At 36.5% G+C, this 18,367-nt stretch overlaps 1 protein-coding gene across 1 annotated transcript in view; it reads left to right on the forward strand.

The window, feature by feature from the left end:
* ADGRB3 (adhesion G protein-coupled receptor B3) overlaps positions 1 to 18,367 on the forward strand; it is a 439,895-nt gene that overhangs the window by 181,640 nt on the left and 239,888 nt on the right. Inside the window, exons 4-8 of the mRNA XM_062489771.1 lie at positions 6,394 to 6,558; positions 9,380 to 9,544; positions 10,394 to 10,558; positions 17,202 to 17,303; positions 17,859 to 17,965. Of these exons, the coding sequence (XP_062345755.1) occupies positions 6,394 to 6,558; positions 9,380 to 9,544; positions 10,394 to 10,558; positions 17,202 to 17,303; positions 17,859 to 17,965 (704 nt within the window). The remainder of the gene's footprint in view (positions 1 to 6,393; positions 6,559 to 9,379; positions 9,545 to 10,393; positions 10,559 to 17,201; positions 17,304 to 17,858; positions 17,966 to 18,367) is intronic.

Genomic DNA, 18,367 nt, shown 5'->3' on the forward strand with positions numbered 1-18,367 from the left:
GCTGCTGAAAGGGCACATCTTTCTTTAGACTCTGTGGTTCTGATTAGTCTATGATGGGAAGCAAGAGGGAAGGCATATGCCCCATGACTAAATTATTTTTTCTCTGCTGTGACTGAAACACAAAAAAAAAAAAAACAAGACTATATACCATCCTTCAGATATAGAAATTCCTCAGGTTTCTGTAACATTTGATCCCAAGAGGGTGGTGAGCCATCTTCAGCTTCTGGAGAAGCGCAGTACTTTTTTGAAGTAAACTAAATTGTCATACACAGAGAATTCTTGGACTTTATCTCAATGAGCAGTAATATGTAGAATCAAACTCTCATGCTGTTACTGTGTGTTGAAAAATAGCCAATGGGAAGTGCATGTGACCCCATCAGAGTTTGTGTATCAGCATTATAAGGATTTAGGGAGCTTCTGTAATGGAAAGCAGCTTAAAAGATTGTCTCTAGATAATGCATGATAGTAACAAGAATTGCTCTCAACACCTAATGCCTTTCTATTGTGCTTAAGTTAAGCAATTCACATGAAATTTTCTAATATTTCAGAGTAGAAATGCCTAGTTAGAGCTGAATTTTAATACTTTAGAAGCTGTAAAACTTTACACATGGAAGTGTTTCCATACAAAAATGGTAGGTATTTCTAAAACAGAGTAGCTTAGATTGTGCCAGAGGTGGAAAATACTGCAAAAAACCTCTCAAGTACATAAATAAGAAGTGAAAGAGGGGAACTATAAAATAAATTAACAAACATTGCAAACAATCAAAGATAGATTTAAATATTCATTTGAAGCTGTGTGAAGAATGAACATGAAAAAACAGTCCATCTCTCACAATGAGTTCTGCTTGATTTCTTGCTAATTAGTATTAACTAAGAAGAGTAAAGAGGATTAAATCACCTAACTTTCAGAATTTTATCTTCATTCTCTCCAGAAAGGGAAATGAAGTTTTAATACAAAAACAAAGCAAAAGAAAGTTAATTCTTAGATATGATATGGTGAAACAAGCTTATAAAAATGCTCATCCCAAAACACTGCTCAATATTTCTGACATCACAAAGGAGATGTTTCTTTATGTCCTCACACTTCAGGATCCAACTTTTGTTTCCTGATACACAGTATGAGCAAAAGCTACCAATTCTTAGTCTACACTGCCGAGGTATTTTCTTTTTCAGCTCACCACAGCTGATTCTGATAATCTCTATGTATCTTGAGTTACCTTTCCTAAATAATTAGTCTTCTGGGCTTAATCTTAAATATTGTTCTGTACAGTTACAATAACCTTATTAATTTATGTTGTTCTCTGACTACAGAGTCACTACTGTGTAGCAGTGTGCAAGATTAGCAATTTAGAAATATGTTTTTCCTAGGCACAGCTCCATTATTTTTTCAAGCATCCCTCTAATTATTAGCCCAAATATCCTCTGTCCTCATTCTGTTATGTATCCTGACTCAGAAAGTTGCATAGTTCAGGATTATCCTTGAGCCATCCATAAAAAAATACACGAGTCTACTTAAAACAGATGTGGTCGTGGACAGGTCTGTACACGAGTGTATTTAAAACGGACATTTGACAGAATTATTAGTAAAAGGATGGGGGGCATTGTGAGAGCTGGAATGTTTCCTAAGCAAAAAGTTGCTCCTTCAACATAAAAAAATATGCAGAATGACCTACTGTACTTGATGCATCTATCTACAGGCTTCATGGAACCTGTTAAACTTGTAAATACTAATGCAAAGCTCTCAGACTATTTTTTCAATTGACTTTAGATATTCTTTATATACACTTCAACAGATTTTATATGCTGTCCAAGATACTCACTGGAATGTTAGAGCACATATTTCTCTGTGATCTCAGTGTCCTGGAAAATTTGGAAAATGGGATTCACCAGCTTCATATATATGTATGCACTGGAATAGAACTTCAAGTTTCAAAACTGTATTACTGATAGTTCAAGCAAAATAAAGAAGGAACCACTTTTTACCTAATTTTTGGGTTATTTATATTTATATCAGACAAATACTGTTCTAGAGAAGAGCAGCATAGTAGACAACAAAACATAGCTCAGGTGACTTTTATTGTAACTGGTTCTTTTCTGAATGAGGACACCTCAAGATCCACTACTGCAGTGTTACCGATGTTTAGTGAGTAATTTCTAACACAGCTAAAACATAAGGGGAAAGAACATGGGATTTCCATGCCTGCAGATCATCTCAGCTTCTGTTTCTCCTTCTCCATTGCCTTCAACACCTTTTGCCATTAAATTTAGCTGTAGCTTAGCATTTTCAGGCTTATGGGTAAAGCAAGACATGGCAGGAGCAGGAATAGACTGAGCCATTTCAAACATTTGTGTTCTCAAATGCTATACTTTAGCTGGTGTTATTTGCTAAGGTAGTTTTAATTACCTCTTTTTTTCACTCCCTTATCTTACTGCAACAGGCCCTAGCAAAAAGCTTTTCTTGCATCTTTCTTAGAGGCTCCCTTTAAGCAGTGAAGGCCACTATGAGGTGTCCATGGAGACCTCTTTTCCAGCCTGAACAACCCAAACTCTTCTATCCTGTCTCCATAGAAGAGATGTTCCATCCCTCTGATCTCTGTTGCAGTGCTCTGGACCAGCTCCAACAGGTTCATGTCTTTCTTTGTCGAGGATCCCAGAGCTGGATGCAACACTCCAGGTGGGGTCCCACCAGTGTGGAGCAGAGGGGCAAAATCTCCTCCCTCACCCTGCCTGCCATAATGCTTTTGCTGCAGCCCAAGATGTGCTTGACTTTCTGGGCTGCAAATGCCCAGTGCTGGCTCAGGTCCAACGTCTCATTCACAAGCAGCCTGAAGTCCTTTGTGGGGTTGCTCTCAATCCCTTTATCTCCCATCCTGTGTTGAAACCAGGCTGCACCCTAGCTATGTGCAGGACCTTGTTGAACCTAATAGCATTTACATGGGCCCGCTTCTACAGCTTGTCCAGATCTCTCTGGATGACATCCTGTCCCTCACGTTTGTCAGCCACACCACTCAGCTTGGTGTTGTCTGCAGACTTGCTGAGGGTGCAATCCCACTGTCTGTGTCATTCATGAAGGTATTGAACGGTACCAGACCTACCTGCATCATGTCAATGGCCACAGTATTTTTTCAATATCTTTTCAGTTTAAAGCTGAACAAATCAAAAGCATTTAAACCCCAATAAAAATATCACAAAATATGCTTGTAGGATGAAGGCCAGCATGGCCTAACGCCTCCTTCCACTTCACAGCAGTTGTGTGTTGTGAACACTGTGGGTGTTCACTTCAACATGATTAGGTTCACAGAGTGGCAGAGAGATGGGAAAGATGCTTTGCAGTAATCCAAACTTGTTGTGCTAGCAATGTTTTTGACAGAGAAGCTGGCAATAATCTGAATATTTTTGTCCCAAATAATGAATCTTGCATCTGAAACTGTGTTATAGAAAACAGTAACTCCTCTGCGGGCCAGCTCTCCATCTGGTGTAATTTGGCATAGCTCATCTGGCTATAATTCATCAGATGCTTTAGGGGATTTTTTGCATTTATAAAATAGTGTTAAAGAAAGAAGATATAAGTAAAATACTAGAAAGAAAACTCAGGAGTAAGAAACTTTAAATTAAAATGTTCTTTTACAGATGATCTGGAAAATACTGGGCAATTCAGTAATATGCTGTTTTAGTGTTACACCTATTCCATCCTTGACTTCATTATCAGACTACTAGTTTCAGGTATAAAAGGCTATAAAAGCAAGAAGATGCTGTGAAATTTTTACTTAATGAGATAAAATTTGTCATGGAAGATGATTTTTTGGCACAGGCTAATTTAAACCAAAAACAGACAGAAGCTGCTTTCAGTCCACCCAAAGTGAAACACTTTGTTTTGGCCTATGTTTTGTTCCAAAATCACAGAATTGTTCTGTGTTGCTGCTAGCATGCAGTCAACTCTTGCCAGAAGAAATATACGTCCAAATATACACTGGTTAAAGACAGTACCTTTAAAGAGCCATTCAGCACATAGTTGTTTGTTTTTTTTTTTTTGATTTTCAAATAAAGACAACTAACTCAGAACAGCATAAAATCAAAATTACAAATTAAGCAATAGGCTTAATTAGGCTTATATGTGCCCTGAAAAGCTTCACTCTAAGTCTACATAGAATCAAGACCTTTCCAATTTATTACATTTCTAGAGAATAATTTTTTAGAATTTGGATTTTGTTTAGCTAAGTTTTATACTTTTTAAAATTCTTGTTGCATATGAACATTTTAATCAACCATTGTGGTATGAAGAGATGGCATTATGTCATTGTTATTACTGGTTATTGTTTGGAATCTGATCTGAAAAACTGTTTTCCCCTTAATTCTGCTCAAATGATAAAAATTGGGAATCTTAGAGATGCGTCTGGATTTGTAATCTAATACTTTGCCAACAAGAAAATAATTACTTGGATTATTTAGCTGAATCAAAACAGCTGCTGAGTGTATTACTTGTAGAGAACAGATGAAACAAAAAGAGTTATGTGCAGGTACAGTCATAAATTTACTATTTTTAGAAGTGCTAGACTTTCTGGTTTTGACAAAAATGTCACAATTAATCAAGGTTTCTAAACTAACTAGACTAAAATCTGTCACTTTAGCATTAATTTGGACTGTTCCTGAGGGTTATTTTTTTTTTTTTAATATAATGCAGATGGATGTGATATTTAGAGTAAGATAATAAGGATGTAGGATGTGGTCTTTTTGACTACTTTTACGTGACCAAATGAAAACCTTTCATCAACTGAGCTGTTGTCCAGTGGCTTAAAATCTTCCCTGAATAAATTTTGACATTTTCTGTCAGGTACAATTTCTCAGAAGTTAACTAACAAACTTTTTATCTCAACACAGTGTCTGAAATGACAATTTTTCTTACTTTTAATGAAAGGCAATAGAACTTACCTACTTGCTGAATTCCCCTTGATCTTACTGATGAATTTGTGATAATATGCCAGGGAGCTGAATGTCCTTCCACAGCCCTGCAACTGAATTTCACCTCAGGAAATGTTATTCTGATTCCTGCAAGAAAAGGATTGTATTTGTAGAAACTGGGCAGGTGATATGTGCCTTCAGGGCAAAGGAAACCTATATATGAGAAGTTCTTTCACAGTCATGAAAAAAAAGTGAGGACAAAACAGAAAATCTATTCATTACCACTGATACACTCAGATGTTATACACAGTTTGCCCCTCCAGACATCCTACAAACAGACAGAAGCAGAATTATGTGGTGCTGAGTGAGATGTTCAGTCTGGATACTAAATCTTTGGATATCTCTTAAACGCTTAACATTACTTCAATTCTCATCCCTAAATTCCTGTTCTCACATTGCCTAATTTAAATCTGTCCAACTGCTCTTATTTAAGCAGAAGAAAAATAGGTAAAATTTGCTTTGCAGTATTATTCAATTTATATAGAACTGTTTTATGAATGTATGTGTAGAGAACTTTTTGAAAATTTCACTGAATTTTTCTGTAAAGGGGTTGCATATGGTATGTAAGCTCACGTGGATATGGTATATCAGTTTGTCCTATAGTAGAAAATGCTTTAAGTAGAGAAAGATTCATCTTCTATGATTCTTTATATTATCAAATCTTTGTATATAAAAATAGTGGTATACATTTGTAATTTATTGTGAACTCTGAAGGTATTTGCTCTTTGTTGAATGAATGTTTTTCCAAGAGTAATGAATGTACAACAGTCTGTTAAATCAATGAATATGTTCATGTAAGGAAATGGTACATATCTCTTTTAATTATGTGGTCTTACAATTTTGAGGAAGATAATCAAGCAGATAATATGATAATCTGCTGCCATATTTCCACCAGAATTTAAACAATTGAAAAAACCTAAAGATTACTGCCCCAATTTGTGATATCGACATAGTAATAAATTACTGCATTTATTCCTATAATTTCGAAAGAGAGCTTAATTTTGTTTCTCGATTTTAGAGTTCCCTTGATACAGAAAGTATATGCCAAATTTTCACAAAAACTAGCTTCCTGAAAATCAGGGCTATTAAACATATCAAGTCAGGGACCAAAGATCACATAACTACCTTCTGAAAAGTAAAGTCATCTTGAGTAAAATATTCAAAGAAGAGAAACTGTGACAGTGAGATTAGCTTAAAGATTAGAGAAAATGTTTCCAAGCATATTTTTAAATATACTTTAGAGAAAATCTAATTAAATTAAAATTAACTAAGTTTAAAAAAGTACATGTTTTCATATGATAAAGCTTACCTATGTACTGATTTCCTTGAAGGTGGCAAAATGACTCCTATTGAAAACACTGATCTTGTTTATTTTGAAATCCTTTTGTTACTTTTGTGTCTGTTTCTGGTTAAAATCTGTATGGTTTGTTGCAGTACATGGCGTTTGGGAGGAATGGTCACCTTGGAGTTTGTGCTCATTCACATGTGGTCGAGGCCAAAGAACTAGGACAAGGTCATGTATACCTCCCCAGTATGGGGGAAGATCATGTGATGGACCTGAAACACAGCACAAACCTTGCAATATTGCACTCTGCCCTGGTGAGCTCATATGGCAACTCTCTGCTTTGTTACAGTGCATTTAATGTGCGTTGTTTGTGATTTCTTGTACAGCCCTTTGCACATAGGAAAAAAAAGAACATTATCCAAAGTGACTGGTTTGAGCAATATTGTTCATAATTCTGACTGTAGTGGTTAAAGTATAGAAAGTATATAGTCAGGACGGTAACTGTTCAAGACAGGTGCAAACAATGTTCAGTTTCTCTGAAGTACAATCTCTGTAGGGCAGAGTATGTTGTGTAGGAAGTCTTGATTCAGGACTGGTCTCAGAGAACCAGAAGGCAAACAACTTCCTGAGTGTGGCTTAAAGAGAGACATTCCGAGGTTACTTAATTTGTGTCCACCATACCTATGTGAATTATGTTTGCTTAGAGGTTCACTATAATAATTTATTCATATGACAAGCATATTTGTGAAACCGTAATATTTAAGTTGCTAATTTATTCAAAATGGATATTATTTACGTGTGTACAGACAGAAAGGCTCACACAAACTAAGGCATTATTTGAGTCCCTGCTAAGTTCTTGTAGTACAGATTTTAGGTGCTTCATTTCTGGCAGTTTTATGCTAAACCACTTTTAAAAAATTGCCACTAACCAAATAAACAATGCATGGGCTTCATGTTAAACTGTCCATCCACTAAAATTAAAGCTTGATAAAAAAAATACTCTTTCAAAATTGATTTTTAACTTTTTGTCTTTAGATTGTGATTAATTTAGACTTTTTCAAAATGTATATACATAGAATGCATCCAATTTGCTTCAGTAATGTGAAGAAAACCAAAAGATATTACACATAATCTGTCAAACAATTATTTGAGAACTTTGGATTTTGAACCATCATTTGTACCTAAATGACTTTTAGAGGAATTTCTATACTGCTACATTTAAAAGTAACACTTTAAGTCTTTGCTCAATATTAAGATTTGCTGCAATTTGCATTTTCAATTTATTAAGGGAATCTTCATGTTAAAGTCTCTTATTTTTAAGGGTATTTCTAAAATAGAAAACTCACATGCTCTTTTCCCCTGAAGATAAATAAGAGAGATACATGAAATATCTATGAGAAGCCACAGAATGAGTTTTCTCCAAAGACAGTATAATAATTGATTTGATCTTTCCTACCCTAAATAATACTATATAGCAACGAATAAAAGTGAAGAGGGTGCATTGAACTGTAATTTCCATAATGTTTTCCTCTTCACATAAACCTTTTATGATTAATGAGGGGAACTAACACCCATGTTTGGAAAAAATTTCATTTTCTTCTGAATAAATTATCAGCGCACAGCTTCATAGCTTCAGAGGCATCTGCACTGAGAAGTGGTTCACAACCAGGCATTACATAGAATATTTAATACAGAACTTTAGGGAAAAGCTTTGGAAAATCTCTTCCTTTAATTCACTGGTGCTGAGATCCTGGGCCCGGGATATGGATCTTATCTTTGAAATGCTCTGTTGTTAATGTCTGAAATTAGCAAAATAGTTAACTTCCATTATTCACTGAACAGCGACGCACCCATACAGAACAGTATGTTTAATCACTAATTTAAAGATTTTGCTTTCTATTTTAGATATTAACACCATCAGCTTAGGGAGCTGCTATTCCAACTCCCCTGCAGAAGAATCCTGAAAACATGGTTTGGCAAGTGCACCAAGTGAAATTCCTTGTTTGGAGTTGTGGTGCTTATTTAGCACTAGTAGTTCTAGAACCAGGTTTTCAAGGACGAGTATTAACCAAAATTACATTAGAACCTACATTTTGAGATTATATTTAACTGCAGGGGCAATGAGGAACTGATGAATCTCTATGAATGCAGGATCCTGAATTAGCACAATTAGTCATAACACGTTTCATAATGCTTGCCTGTTTTTAAACATACTGTCTAGTCCTATTATTGTGGACCATATAATTTTTAACTTGAATGGAGGCATAATTGCTTTATGTTTTTCGTTGTCTTGATTTTTGGTATTTTCATGTACCTCAAGAAGCTTTCCGGTATACAAAATTATCGATAACAGTCATTAACCTATACTCAGGAGAATAGTCATCCCAACTCAAGTGCATGGGCAAATACATGTTACTAAGTATGGAGTCATTTCCACCATTTCCATTTTGTTCAGACATTTAACTTGACAAATTCAGAGAATTATGCAATATGCAAACACAACAGCAGATCTGATAAGGAAGGCAGGAAGGCAGTTTTTGTCCTGCTAAATTTTATCTCAAAAGAATGCTGAAGAACTGGGATCATTTACCTTACAGGGAGGATGAAGGATAAAAATATATTCATCACTGTGAATGCAGAGAAGAGATACTTTGCATGTGAGGCAAAGTGGCAATTCCCGTTTTCCTTTTCCTGTTCAACTAAAGACTTCTAGCTTCACCGTCAGGACCAATAACTTTATAATCTGACCTATCTGAATTATAACTACAGCTCTTACAAATCACTTCAGAGGGCTCAGGGTTCACTTACATGATACAAGAATGGCCCTGACTTTTTCCTAAAAAGACCAGTCTTTTTTATAAGGCCTTTTTTTTAATAAGACCCTTCAAACCGTATGTGCCCAAGACCATTATTTATCCTTTTTGATATCAGTGTACAATTAGAGGAAGTGGGACGCTCTTTACTTGAAGAAAAAGGAAAACAGTTTTGTGTTAGCTTGAAGCAGCTCACGGCGTTGGTTTCTGTATTCGACTGCAGTAGGAAGCCAGGCTGGGCCCAGCCCCAGGGGCTGCGGTCACCTGCCCGGCTCCGGTGGTAACTCTGCTGTGTCCATCTCTTTTGTGGCCGCCGCGGCAGTGGACGGACAGTGGCAGGAGTGGAGCCCGTGGAGCCAGTGCTCGGTGACCTGCTCCAACGGGACCCAGCAGCGGAGCAGGCAGTGCACGGCGGCGGCACACGGCGGCTCCGAGTGCCGCGGGCCCTGGGCCGAGAGCCGGGAGTGCCACAACCCCGAGTGCACCGGTGAGTGAACAGCGAGCGGCTCCGGCCGGGCGGGCAGCTCCGAGCTGCGGCGGCGGGGACGGGGCCCGGCCCCAGCGGGCAGCCAGGGCAGAGCCCGAGACGAACGCCATTAGCCACAGCGCAAGAGAGCGCATGGCACCGCCAGTAAGAACGCGCTTACTTTGAGGGCGGCGCAGCACCGAACAGGCTGCCCGGGGAGGCTGTGGAGTCCCTCTCTCTGGAGATATCCAGAGCCCTCCTGGAGGTGTTCCTGTGTCACCTGCTCTAGGTGACCCTGCCTTGGCAGGGATGCTGGGCCGGATGATCGCCAGAGGTCCCTTCCAACCCTAACAGTTCTGTGATTCTGTGGGTCCTGGGGCCTCATTCTTATTTACCTGATGATAGAAAAAGATGACGAATGTGCCCTGAAAGGCTGCATGAAGGCTGCATGTCAGCTTCTTGGTTTTATTGCTGTTTGAAGGACATACAGAGGTTTTAGGCAGATATTTTTGAAGCCTAAAGAACGTTAAGTTTTTCATGAACCTAGAAAGTGAATATGTATGAACTGATTCCCTTTTGTGCTGAGACTACTCCATGATCCTCTGACAGTAAAAAAGCAGCCTTCCAGGGTGTGTAGATTTTATATGGACTTACCTTTAAACCTCATTTGCTTTTTCAGACCATGTAAAAATCAAGATCTTAAAATATCACATTCAAAAATGTTCCTACTTAGCTTCTTTTACGGGTACTTAGGCACATTGTAAATGTATATTGTTACTGTACAACAGCACTACATTTTTTTTTTAAAAAGAGTAATTCTCCATTATGATTGTCATCATATCACCGCTGTAATTATATTTTTCCAACCAGCAAATGGCCAATGGAACCAGTGGGGCCACTGGAGTGGCTGTTCCAAATCCTGTGATGGTGGCTGGGAGAGGCGGATAAGGATCTGTCAAGGTGCTGCAGTGACTGGGCAGCAGTGTGAAGGAGCTGGAGAGGAAGTCAGACGGTGCAGTGAGCAGAGGTGTCCTGGTGAGATGAAAATATAATTGCAGACATTATTTACACTACAATAGGGCTTATTTTAATGGGCATCTTTAAGAAAGACATCATCAACATCTGTAGGGTAATAGCCATAAAGAGCCTTATCTGGCCTTGCTTTAGACAAGTCACTGCTGGTTTTCTCAGTATATTTCTGTTTATCCAACTAGGGGCAAGTTAGCCCTATTAGCTATATGAGCAATGCATCATGTTTTGAATAAAGTGAAATACCACAGTAAAAATAGTTATCATAAAAAAAAATATTTCCTAGGAATGCCTGTAGTATTTGGAGCATGAACAGTTTGCTACAGAAAATCTCTTTGAATGCACTGTATCTGAGAATATCATGACTGGCTTTGTAATTTGGAATTCCTTTTACCCAGTGTGCAAGTGACATCTCTAATACATTTGGGGTAAATTCCATTACAGTAAAAATAAGGAATAAAGTGAGCCTTACCTTAGTGTAGAGATTGAATGAATGAATACGTGAGCAACATATAAAAAGGAAAGTAATTTTAAAAGAAAGACACATCTTTCTATTATTAAGCATTAATATAATGCTTAAATATCACTTTTTTAATATAACACTTTGTATAACTTTTTACTTTGCCCTCCCAACCAATTTAAGTCTTTCCCATTAAAAGCTAGTAAGTGTACTTTTGAGCTTCTTCAAGAATGATGAATAAAGAAGAATATCTGTTAAATCAGATAGTATTTATCATAAACACACATTGTCCTAAACTAAAATTGCATTGCTGGATAGGTGAAAGATAAAAAATAAGGTGTTAGTAGGGTAGGATGTGTTAGCCATCCACTTGGGAAATTATGTGATCTGAACTGCAAGCTAGAAAGCAGCAAAAAGTCAATCTAGCAATCTGACTTCTGGACATTTTTGTGGCTGTGTTCTCTGGGACATTTTTGTGGCTGTGTTCTCTGGTAGTCAGAGAAAGACTTAAATGGTAGGGATGCTTTGGGTCAGGAAATGAGAAATTTATGAGATATGAATTTTTTGTTATCAAGCCCATGTTTTTCATAGGCAGCATGTTTATCCCTTGACAGCCATCAAACAGCAGTTATCAAGGTATTTGTAGTACAGTAGAAGAGTTAATGTCATTGCCTTCGAAGAACAACAGAAAGACTATTTGTAGTTAGAAAATTATAACGCTATTCTCTAGAAGTTAACTGAATTTAACTTGCTTTTGAAATTATCTCTTTAATTTTAATAAAAATTTCATTATTTGGAAAGCAGGAAATAATAGTAGTTGCATTGGATTCCTAAGCAAACTAATTTCCATAGGTAACGCAGACTTCCTCTACAAAAGCACAACACTAATAGAAGATAAATATGAATCTTCTCAATAAGCAGTCAGATGAACTAGATGCTGCTTATAAAACCATTCTTGAAATAATTTGCTTTTGTACATTTAAAAGTAAAACCATACTGCTGCAGTCCAATTTTCAAAGGTTGCCACCTGCTGTTAATAAAATATTTTACAGATGTATTTACAACTCAAATGCATACACAGCTTTATTTGCCATTTGGTGAATTTATTTATTTACCTGATTAATTCCAGATTAGATTTAGTGTGCTTATACAAACTATAACCTAAAGCACCTTTTAACAAGCGATGCTTGTGCAGACTATTAGGCATGAATTACAGATTTATTTGCCTCTAGACTGACATGTACTGAAATAGTCTCAGCTTTAAATGTAGAGAATGGATAATTTACCAAAATTTTATAAAATTATATACAGACTTACATTCTGTAAACAAGAAGTAAAATTGGAAAGTACTATACAGAGTTGTTCAAATTATAAGCAAATTTAATTATTTGTATTTTTTTTCTTCCTAGCCCTAAAATAGCTCAGAAAAGCTATTTTTGTCTCACTGGTTTCTCATTCTATGTAAGCCACTGAAAAATTTGAGAAAATAAAATGTTCATCTTTTTTCTTGTATTAGCATTGCTTTGTGTAAAACAAGATCTTCAGGTGTCTAGAACCATGTAATGTTTTTGTTAAGGGTATGAAGCTGCACCTGCTTGTAACACCCAGAGGTCTATAGACTTTTAAAAAAGCTAAATTATAGCAGCATTAAACTGTGTAAGCAAAAGGCTAGTAAAGCATTTTTCTATTATGGTGACTGATGTTAATAAGGTGCTTTGCAAACAGAGTTCTTTGTAGCTGGAAATCTTGCCTGGACATTCTGTAATTTGAGTTCTGCATTATCTGAATATTACACAAAATTTTCTTCATAGTGATTATTCATAGTGATTCTCTTCAAATGGCTGGGGCGTGGACTCAGTTACTCTCAGCAGCATTCAGAGAGGCAGACTCAGAAGCATTGTCTATGAGGAGGGGGTCTGGAGTGACACAGAGTCCCCAGGCAGGTGCAAGGAAGAGCTGCTTTATTCCAAAAAAATCTGTCCTTTTTAAGCAATTAGCCAGTTATCTGCTACATAGTTTTAAATCATGACAAACATAATTCAACCAACCACAATACACCACGATGTGAACATGTGATGGTTACATAAGTTGTTTTTCTTCCTCTAATTCCACCGAGTCACTTTCCCATAGTCCTTTTCTGGTTAGCTGAAGTAGCAGGTCTGAGCCATGATTGTACAAGGCCTTCCCTTTGTAAGGTTTTACCTATATGCAACAACTGTCTGAAATTTGGTTTCTCAAAAAATTTGGTTTCTGAATACATTTGGAGTGTCTTTCTTTGTGATTTCTTTTTATTCACAGCTATAAATTTTAAAACTGTTGGTTTTTTCTTTCAGTTGTGTAATAATCTGTGAATAAAAAAACAAAGATCTGAAGATATTTCGGGTTCAGTTATTGCTGTTTTGTTGCATCCCAAATGTTGAAAGTTAAATTTTACTTCTGGTAGGTCAACAGTACTCTGAACTCAAAATATTTTTCTGTGAAGGATAACTTCAGAAAATTGAAAACAAATCAGAGAAAGTAAAAAAAGCTTCCATATTTGGTAAGTGACTGGTCACTCAGGAGTCACAGCAGAAAACTTACACAAGATGAATGAATACTGTGAATAATAATGAACACATAAGAATTATGGAGGCAGCTAGGTAGCAAAAGAAGTTGCATCTGATAAGGAGTTACATGGCAAGATGATCAAAAACTTGTAGAAGAATGTGTAAGAGAACTAAGGCAATTTCCACCAAATGTGTCAGTAAAATGAAGAGATGGGAGAACTAAAACCAAAGTGCAGCAGTATACAGGGTAGACTACTGTAAATTTATTTTTATAAAAATATGACTATGTTCTTATGACAGCTTTAAGAAGATATCATGTTTTAACAATACAGGATTGTTTTCCAGAAATACCTAATTCCCTAATAGTTAAATCTATATTAACTCTATACATGTTTCCAATATTAATGTTTTACCTGGATTTTACTCCAAAAAGATTCTCAGCGTTTTTCTTATAAGGATATTTTCAGTAACATAAAGCCTAATATGGGAGCACTTCAGACCAAAGTATAACTGAAAACAATGCTAAACTATCCTGTTAGTTAACAGAAAGACAAGAGTGAGCAACAACCCAAGACTAGCTAATCATTTCCTACTGGTGGTAGAAGGTTGTTTGGTTTTTTTTCCACAGCAGTATTAGATAGATAAGCTAGAATAGAAGGGATAAGATTCAAATTATATTCATTTAAATAAATTAAACTTTTGGGGCTTTTTTTGTCTCTGACTACAGCACTGTACTATAAGACATCCAAAAGCTTCGTTCATATTGCCTTTGTTAATTTTGCCAGGGGTATTGAATTAGGATTCAAGAGAGGAGCTGTAGTTCTACTATCATTTGAGCTACTGTGTGCTGTAGGCAAACTTGCCTCACCCTTTCATTACCCTTTTCCATATTTGTTATCTGCCCATATAGATGGTAAACTCTGTGTGGCTGCATGTGTGTCCCTTGCTTTGTGTGTTGTACCGGGCTGCCACAGATCCCAGTTGGGTCAGTTGCCTCTGGGAGTAATGCCTCCAGTAATGCCAGAAGAATACTGTGCTTCTAGACCATTAAACTTTTGTTGATTGTTTGTGTTTAGGGGGATGAATTCAGGCCTGTCATTACAGGGGTGTAACGTGGTACATTTGAATGCATGCTCTATGTGGAAAGATGCTGCTGATTCACATCATGACTGAAAGAAGCCTGCCTTTTATTTGCTGATGATAGCAAATTTTACCTCAGTATTTGCTGTTTGCTTCTAAATTCTAGTAGTTCTCTGTGATTTTTGTACAGCAAACTCATCTGTGAGCATGTTATGGATTAATTGTGCTGTAGTTACAGAAATTCTTGAACTGGTGCTGAGCCAGCAGGTTCAACAAGGCTTTTTAACTCAGATATGGTACCACTCCAGTGTGACTGTAATGTCTCCATGAGCGACACGGGTTGCAGCCTCACAGATGCTTTAAAGTGGGTGGATGCCTGATGAGTAAGCTCTGCCAGATAGGTTTTAGCTTTGGCAAGAAGGAGTTTGTTTTTATCCACAGCATTCCTTGATCCTTGTTCGAGGCATTAAAAGGCCAAGAATCTGCCAGGGACCAGGAAAAGATCTTTCCCTGGGCTAAACAAATCTTCTTCCAAGTTCCAGCAGCTCCCACACCTCTTTCCTGATAACTCTGTCTTGGGAGTGCCTTCGACTTTGAACACAACAGACAAGTGCAGTTTATCTCTGGCACTAGGTTAAAGTTTCAATATAATCTTGAGTTCTGAAAACTTTAATTCAAAAGCACACTAGTACCCTCCCAAATAGATAGGGAAATCTCTGATATTATCTGTGTCTTCCTAATGTAAAAGAGAAAATACGGTTTATTTAAGTGTGCATATGGATGCATGTATATATTTTTTCCAGCAAAACAACTGACATTTAACATTCAGTATGTGGAGGGAAGAAGAGTTTTAGTTCTGAGAATCAGTACCTAAAGTGGTGATTAGTGAACACAACACATTTGAAATGGCCACAGCTGCATAGCAAATGTAGTTCTGAGAGAGCTTTAAGCTCTAGCAAATTTATGTAATTTATAATATTACCTCCTTATTATGTTAATTTACGCTCCTCAAAACAGAACATTTCATTTGTTTATAAGGTCATAATAGAATGGTAATTGCTTTTGCTTATGTCACCAGATGGCTTATGCTTATCAAAATCTGATTTTTCCCAGTGTAACACTGTCCTGATGTGGTCACTCTGTGGGCATATCTGAAGCAGGGCTAGTATTCTAGATTATGATTATAACTGACTTTCTTTGGGTTTTGCCATTAATGGATCTCTTGCTTTTTTAGCAGCACCAACTGTCTTGATTTATGATTCAGGAATGCTGATGGTGAGGCAAATTTAGCAAGCAATTTTTCTGCCCAACTGTGATTCATATTAGTATTACTGAGCCATCTGCTAGGTATTCTTTGTCCTCTACAAAGAGAGGGTACAGCTTTGTGCAAAAGTCTACTCAGTTCCCTTGCTCACACTTCCGTCAGCAGAAGTACAAAACAAGGATGATGGACGATTTTATGGGTTAGATAATAGGATGGGCAAAATCTGTAGTCTGTTCCTGCCTCTGCTAGAGATTTCCCATGCAACCATGAGTGAATCATTGAATTGCTTTCTGCCTTATCACACCATCTGCTTGAATGAATTTCCTTTCTCTTTTCTTTCTCTTGCTTTGTAACTGCTTTGCTGTAATACATCAGGGTTGCATTTCTTTATTCTGGAAATACATATAATAATAAACAATTCCTGATTTTCTCTGCTGAACTTGGAGTGAATTAGATTTTGGTAACTAATATGTCAATGATGTGAGTTGTGAGATTACTTCAGCCACATGTTTTCTGTGTTAATCTAATTTACTCAAAAATCATAAACTGGAATCTACACTAACATAGAAAGAGCAAAAGGAATCTGTAGTTATGACCATGAATAAAATAAACATGAAGCATTTGCTGAAGTTTATTTTTCCCCATGCAGTTCTGTTACTACAAAATTGTGACAATATTTTTCCCTTTAAATGGTATTGCAATAACCAGTAAAAGGTTATTTTGCTTTATAGACACTCAGCCCCACATTATTGACTATACTTTCTTAATTACCAACTTGTACTGAAACGCATTTCAAAGAAATAACCTGGTTTTATAATAACCTTCAGAACATACAGCTCTCATTAAGCACCTTTAGCACATTTAATGTTTCAACTGTCTTTTCAGAACTGATTCTTTCACATAAAGATTCAATTTTAGAAAAATCTTTACAAATTTTAGTTTAAGGTTAGCATTAGAACTTATCACAGTTTTAGGTCTCATCATCTTCTGATAGTTTCTTAGTGTTATTGATCAACACAGAGCAGCAAGGAAAGATTCAAACCTATTAACATTGTAACTACAAGCTAAAAAGTGCTTGCTTGCTGGGGAGAATAAAGCCATGGGTTATATGAAATAAATACCATCACCAAGACAGGTATGCAAAATGTCAGGCTTCTCATTTTTGTACTTCAAACTTAAAATTAACCCAAGTTATGGTGACATACACATGTCAGGAAAAAGTAGAATAGAATTGAACACTTATTTTTCTAATATAAAATATCTAATGTTTCTATTTAAATTCTCAATTATAAATGACAGCGCCTTATGAAATATGTCCTGAAGACTATTTGATGTCAATGGTGTGGAAAAGGACCCCAGCTGGGGACATGGCATTCAATCGATGTCCTCTCAATGCCACAGGTACAGTACTACTTTGAAATGTTATGATGATGAAAAAGAGGAGAAATATTTTGCTTTGTGTCCTAGATAAATTATTACTGGACTCATATAAATATGCATATATGTCAATATATCTATATAAACCTCATATATTTACTTATGCATATGCATGGAAATATGCACATGTGCTTATGCTGTCTCTTACAGCTTACGTGTATGCACAGGTCTGTGGTGTATGTACGTGTATCTGTATACATGCATATGTATACACATACATATAAGCACTATAGCCACAGAGAAAAAACTGACAAGAAACCAGTTTGACTGGATCTATCAGGCAAAGTGATGAAAATGAGGGAAAACATAAAATCTTTTTAATAGAGAAAACACTGCTAAAAGGCAATCAAGTAAACATTGAAATGTGTTTCAGGATCTTATACTGCTCTCTATATACCAATGATCATTGCATAAAATTGTTTCTGTATGTGCCTTTCAAAAAAGATGGAATATAAATTAAATAAGGTTTATTCTCTGAAGTTGCTCTCACTTATTTTCTGTCTTCTTTGTGTCTTATAGGCACCACTAGCAGACGCTGCTCTCTCAGTGTTCATGGAGTGGCCTTTTGGGAACAACCAAGCTTTGCTAGATGCATATCAAACGAGTACAGACACTTGCAGCATTCAGTAGGTGCAAAGTCAGCTTTAGTACTTGCTCTGTTTATTCATTACTAATCATTGGCATAAAAAGAAACTTACTTATTTACTCTTAGGTTTCTGTTAAGCAATATCAAGAGGAAAACAGATCTAAGAGAGTAATTTATGTTAATGGGTATTATTTTGATCTTGTATAATGCTGGTGTTTGTGAAATAAGCCTTGTCTTACTGTAGGAGTGGAAAAATGAATCAGATTCCCTTCTTTCATGTCCACTGTGAAATTTTATATAGGGCTCAGAGGGAAGACATATTTTACTTTTTTAGAAAATGAAATGAGAATAAATGAGATTTACTGGAAGAGCAACTTGCTGAGAATTTTGCAGTACTGAGAATTCTTTAATTGCAGAGTAGGAAGCCAGGAATATTTCTTTT

The sequence above is a fragment of the Cinclus cinclus genome, chromosome 3 (genome assembly GCF_963662255.1).
Source record: "Cinclus cinclus chromosome 3, bCinCin1.1, whole genome shotgun sequence".
Classification (NCBI taxonomy): domain Eukaryota; kingdom Metazoa; phylum Chordata; class Aves; order Passeriformes; family Cinclidae; genus Cinclus; species Cinclus cinclus.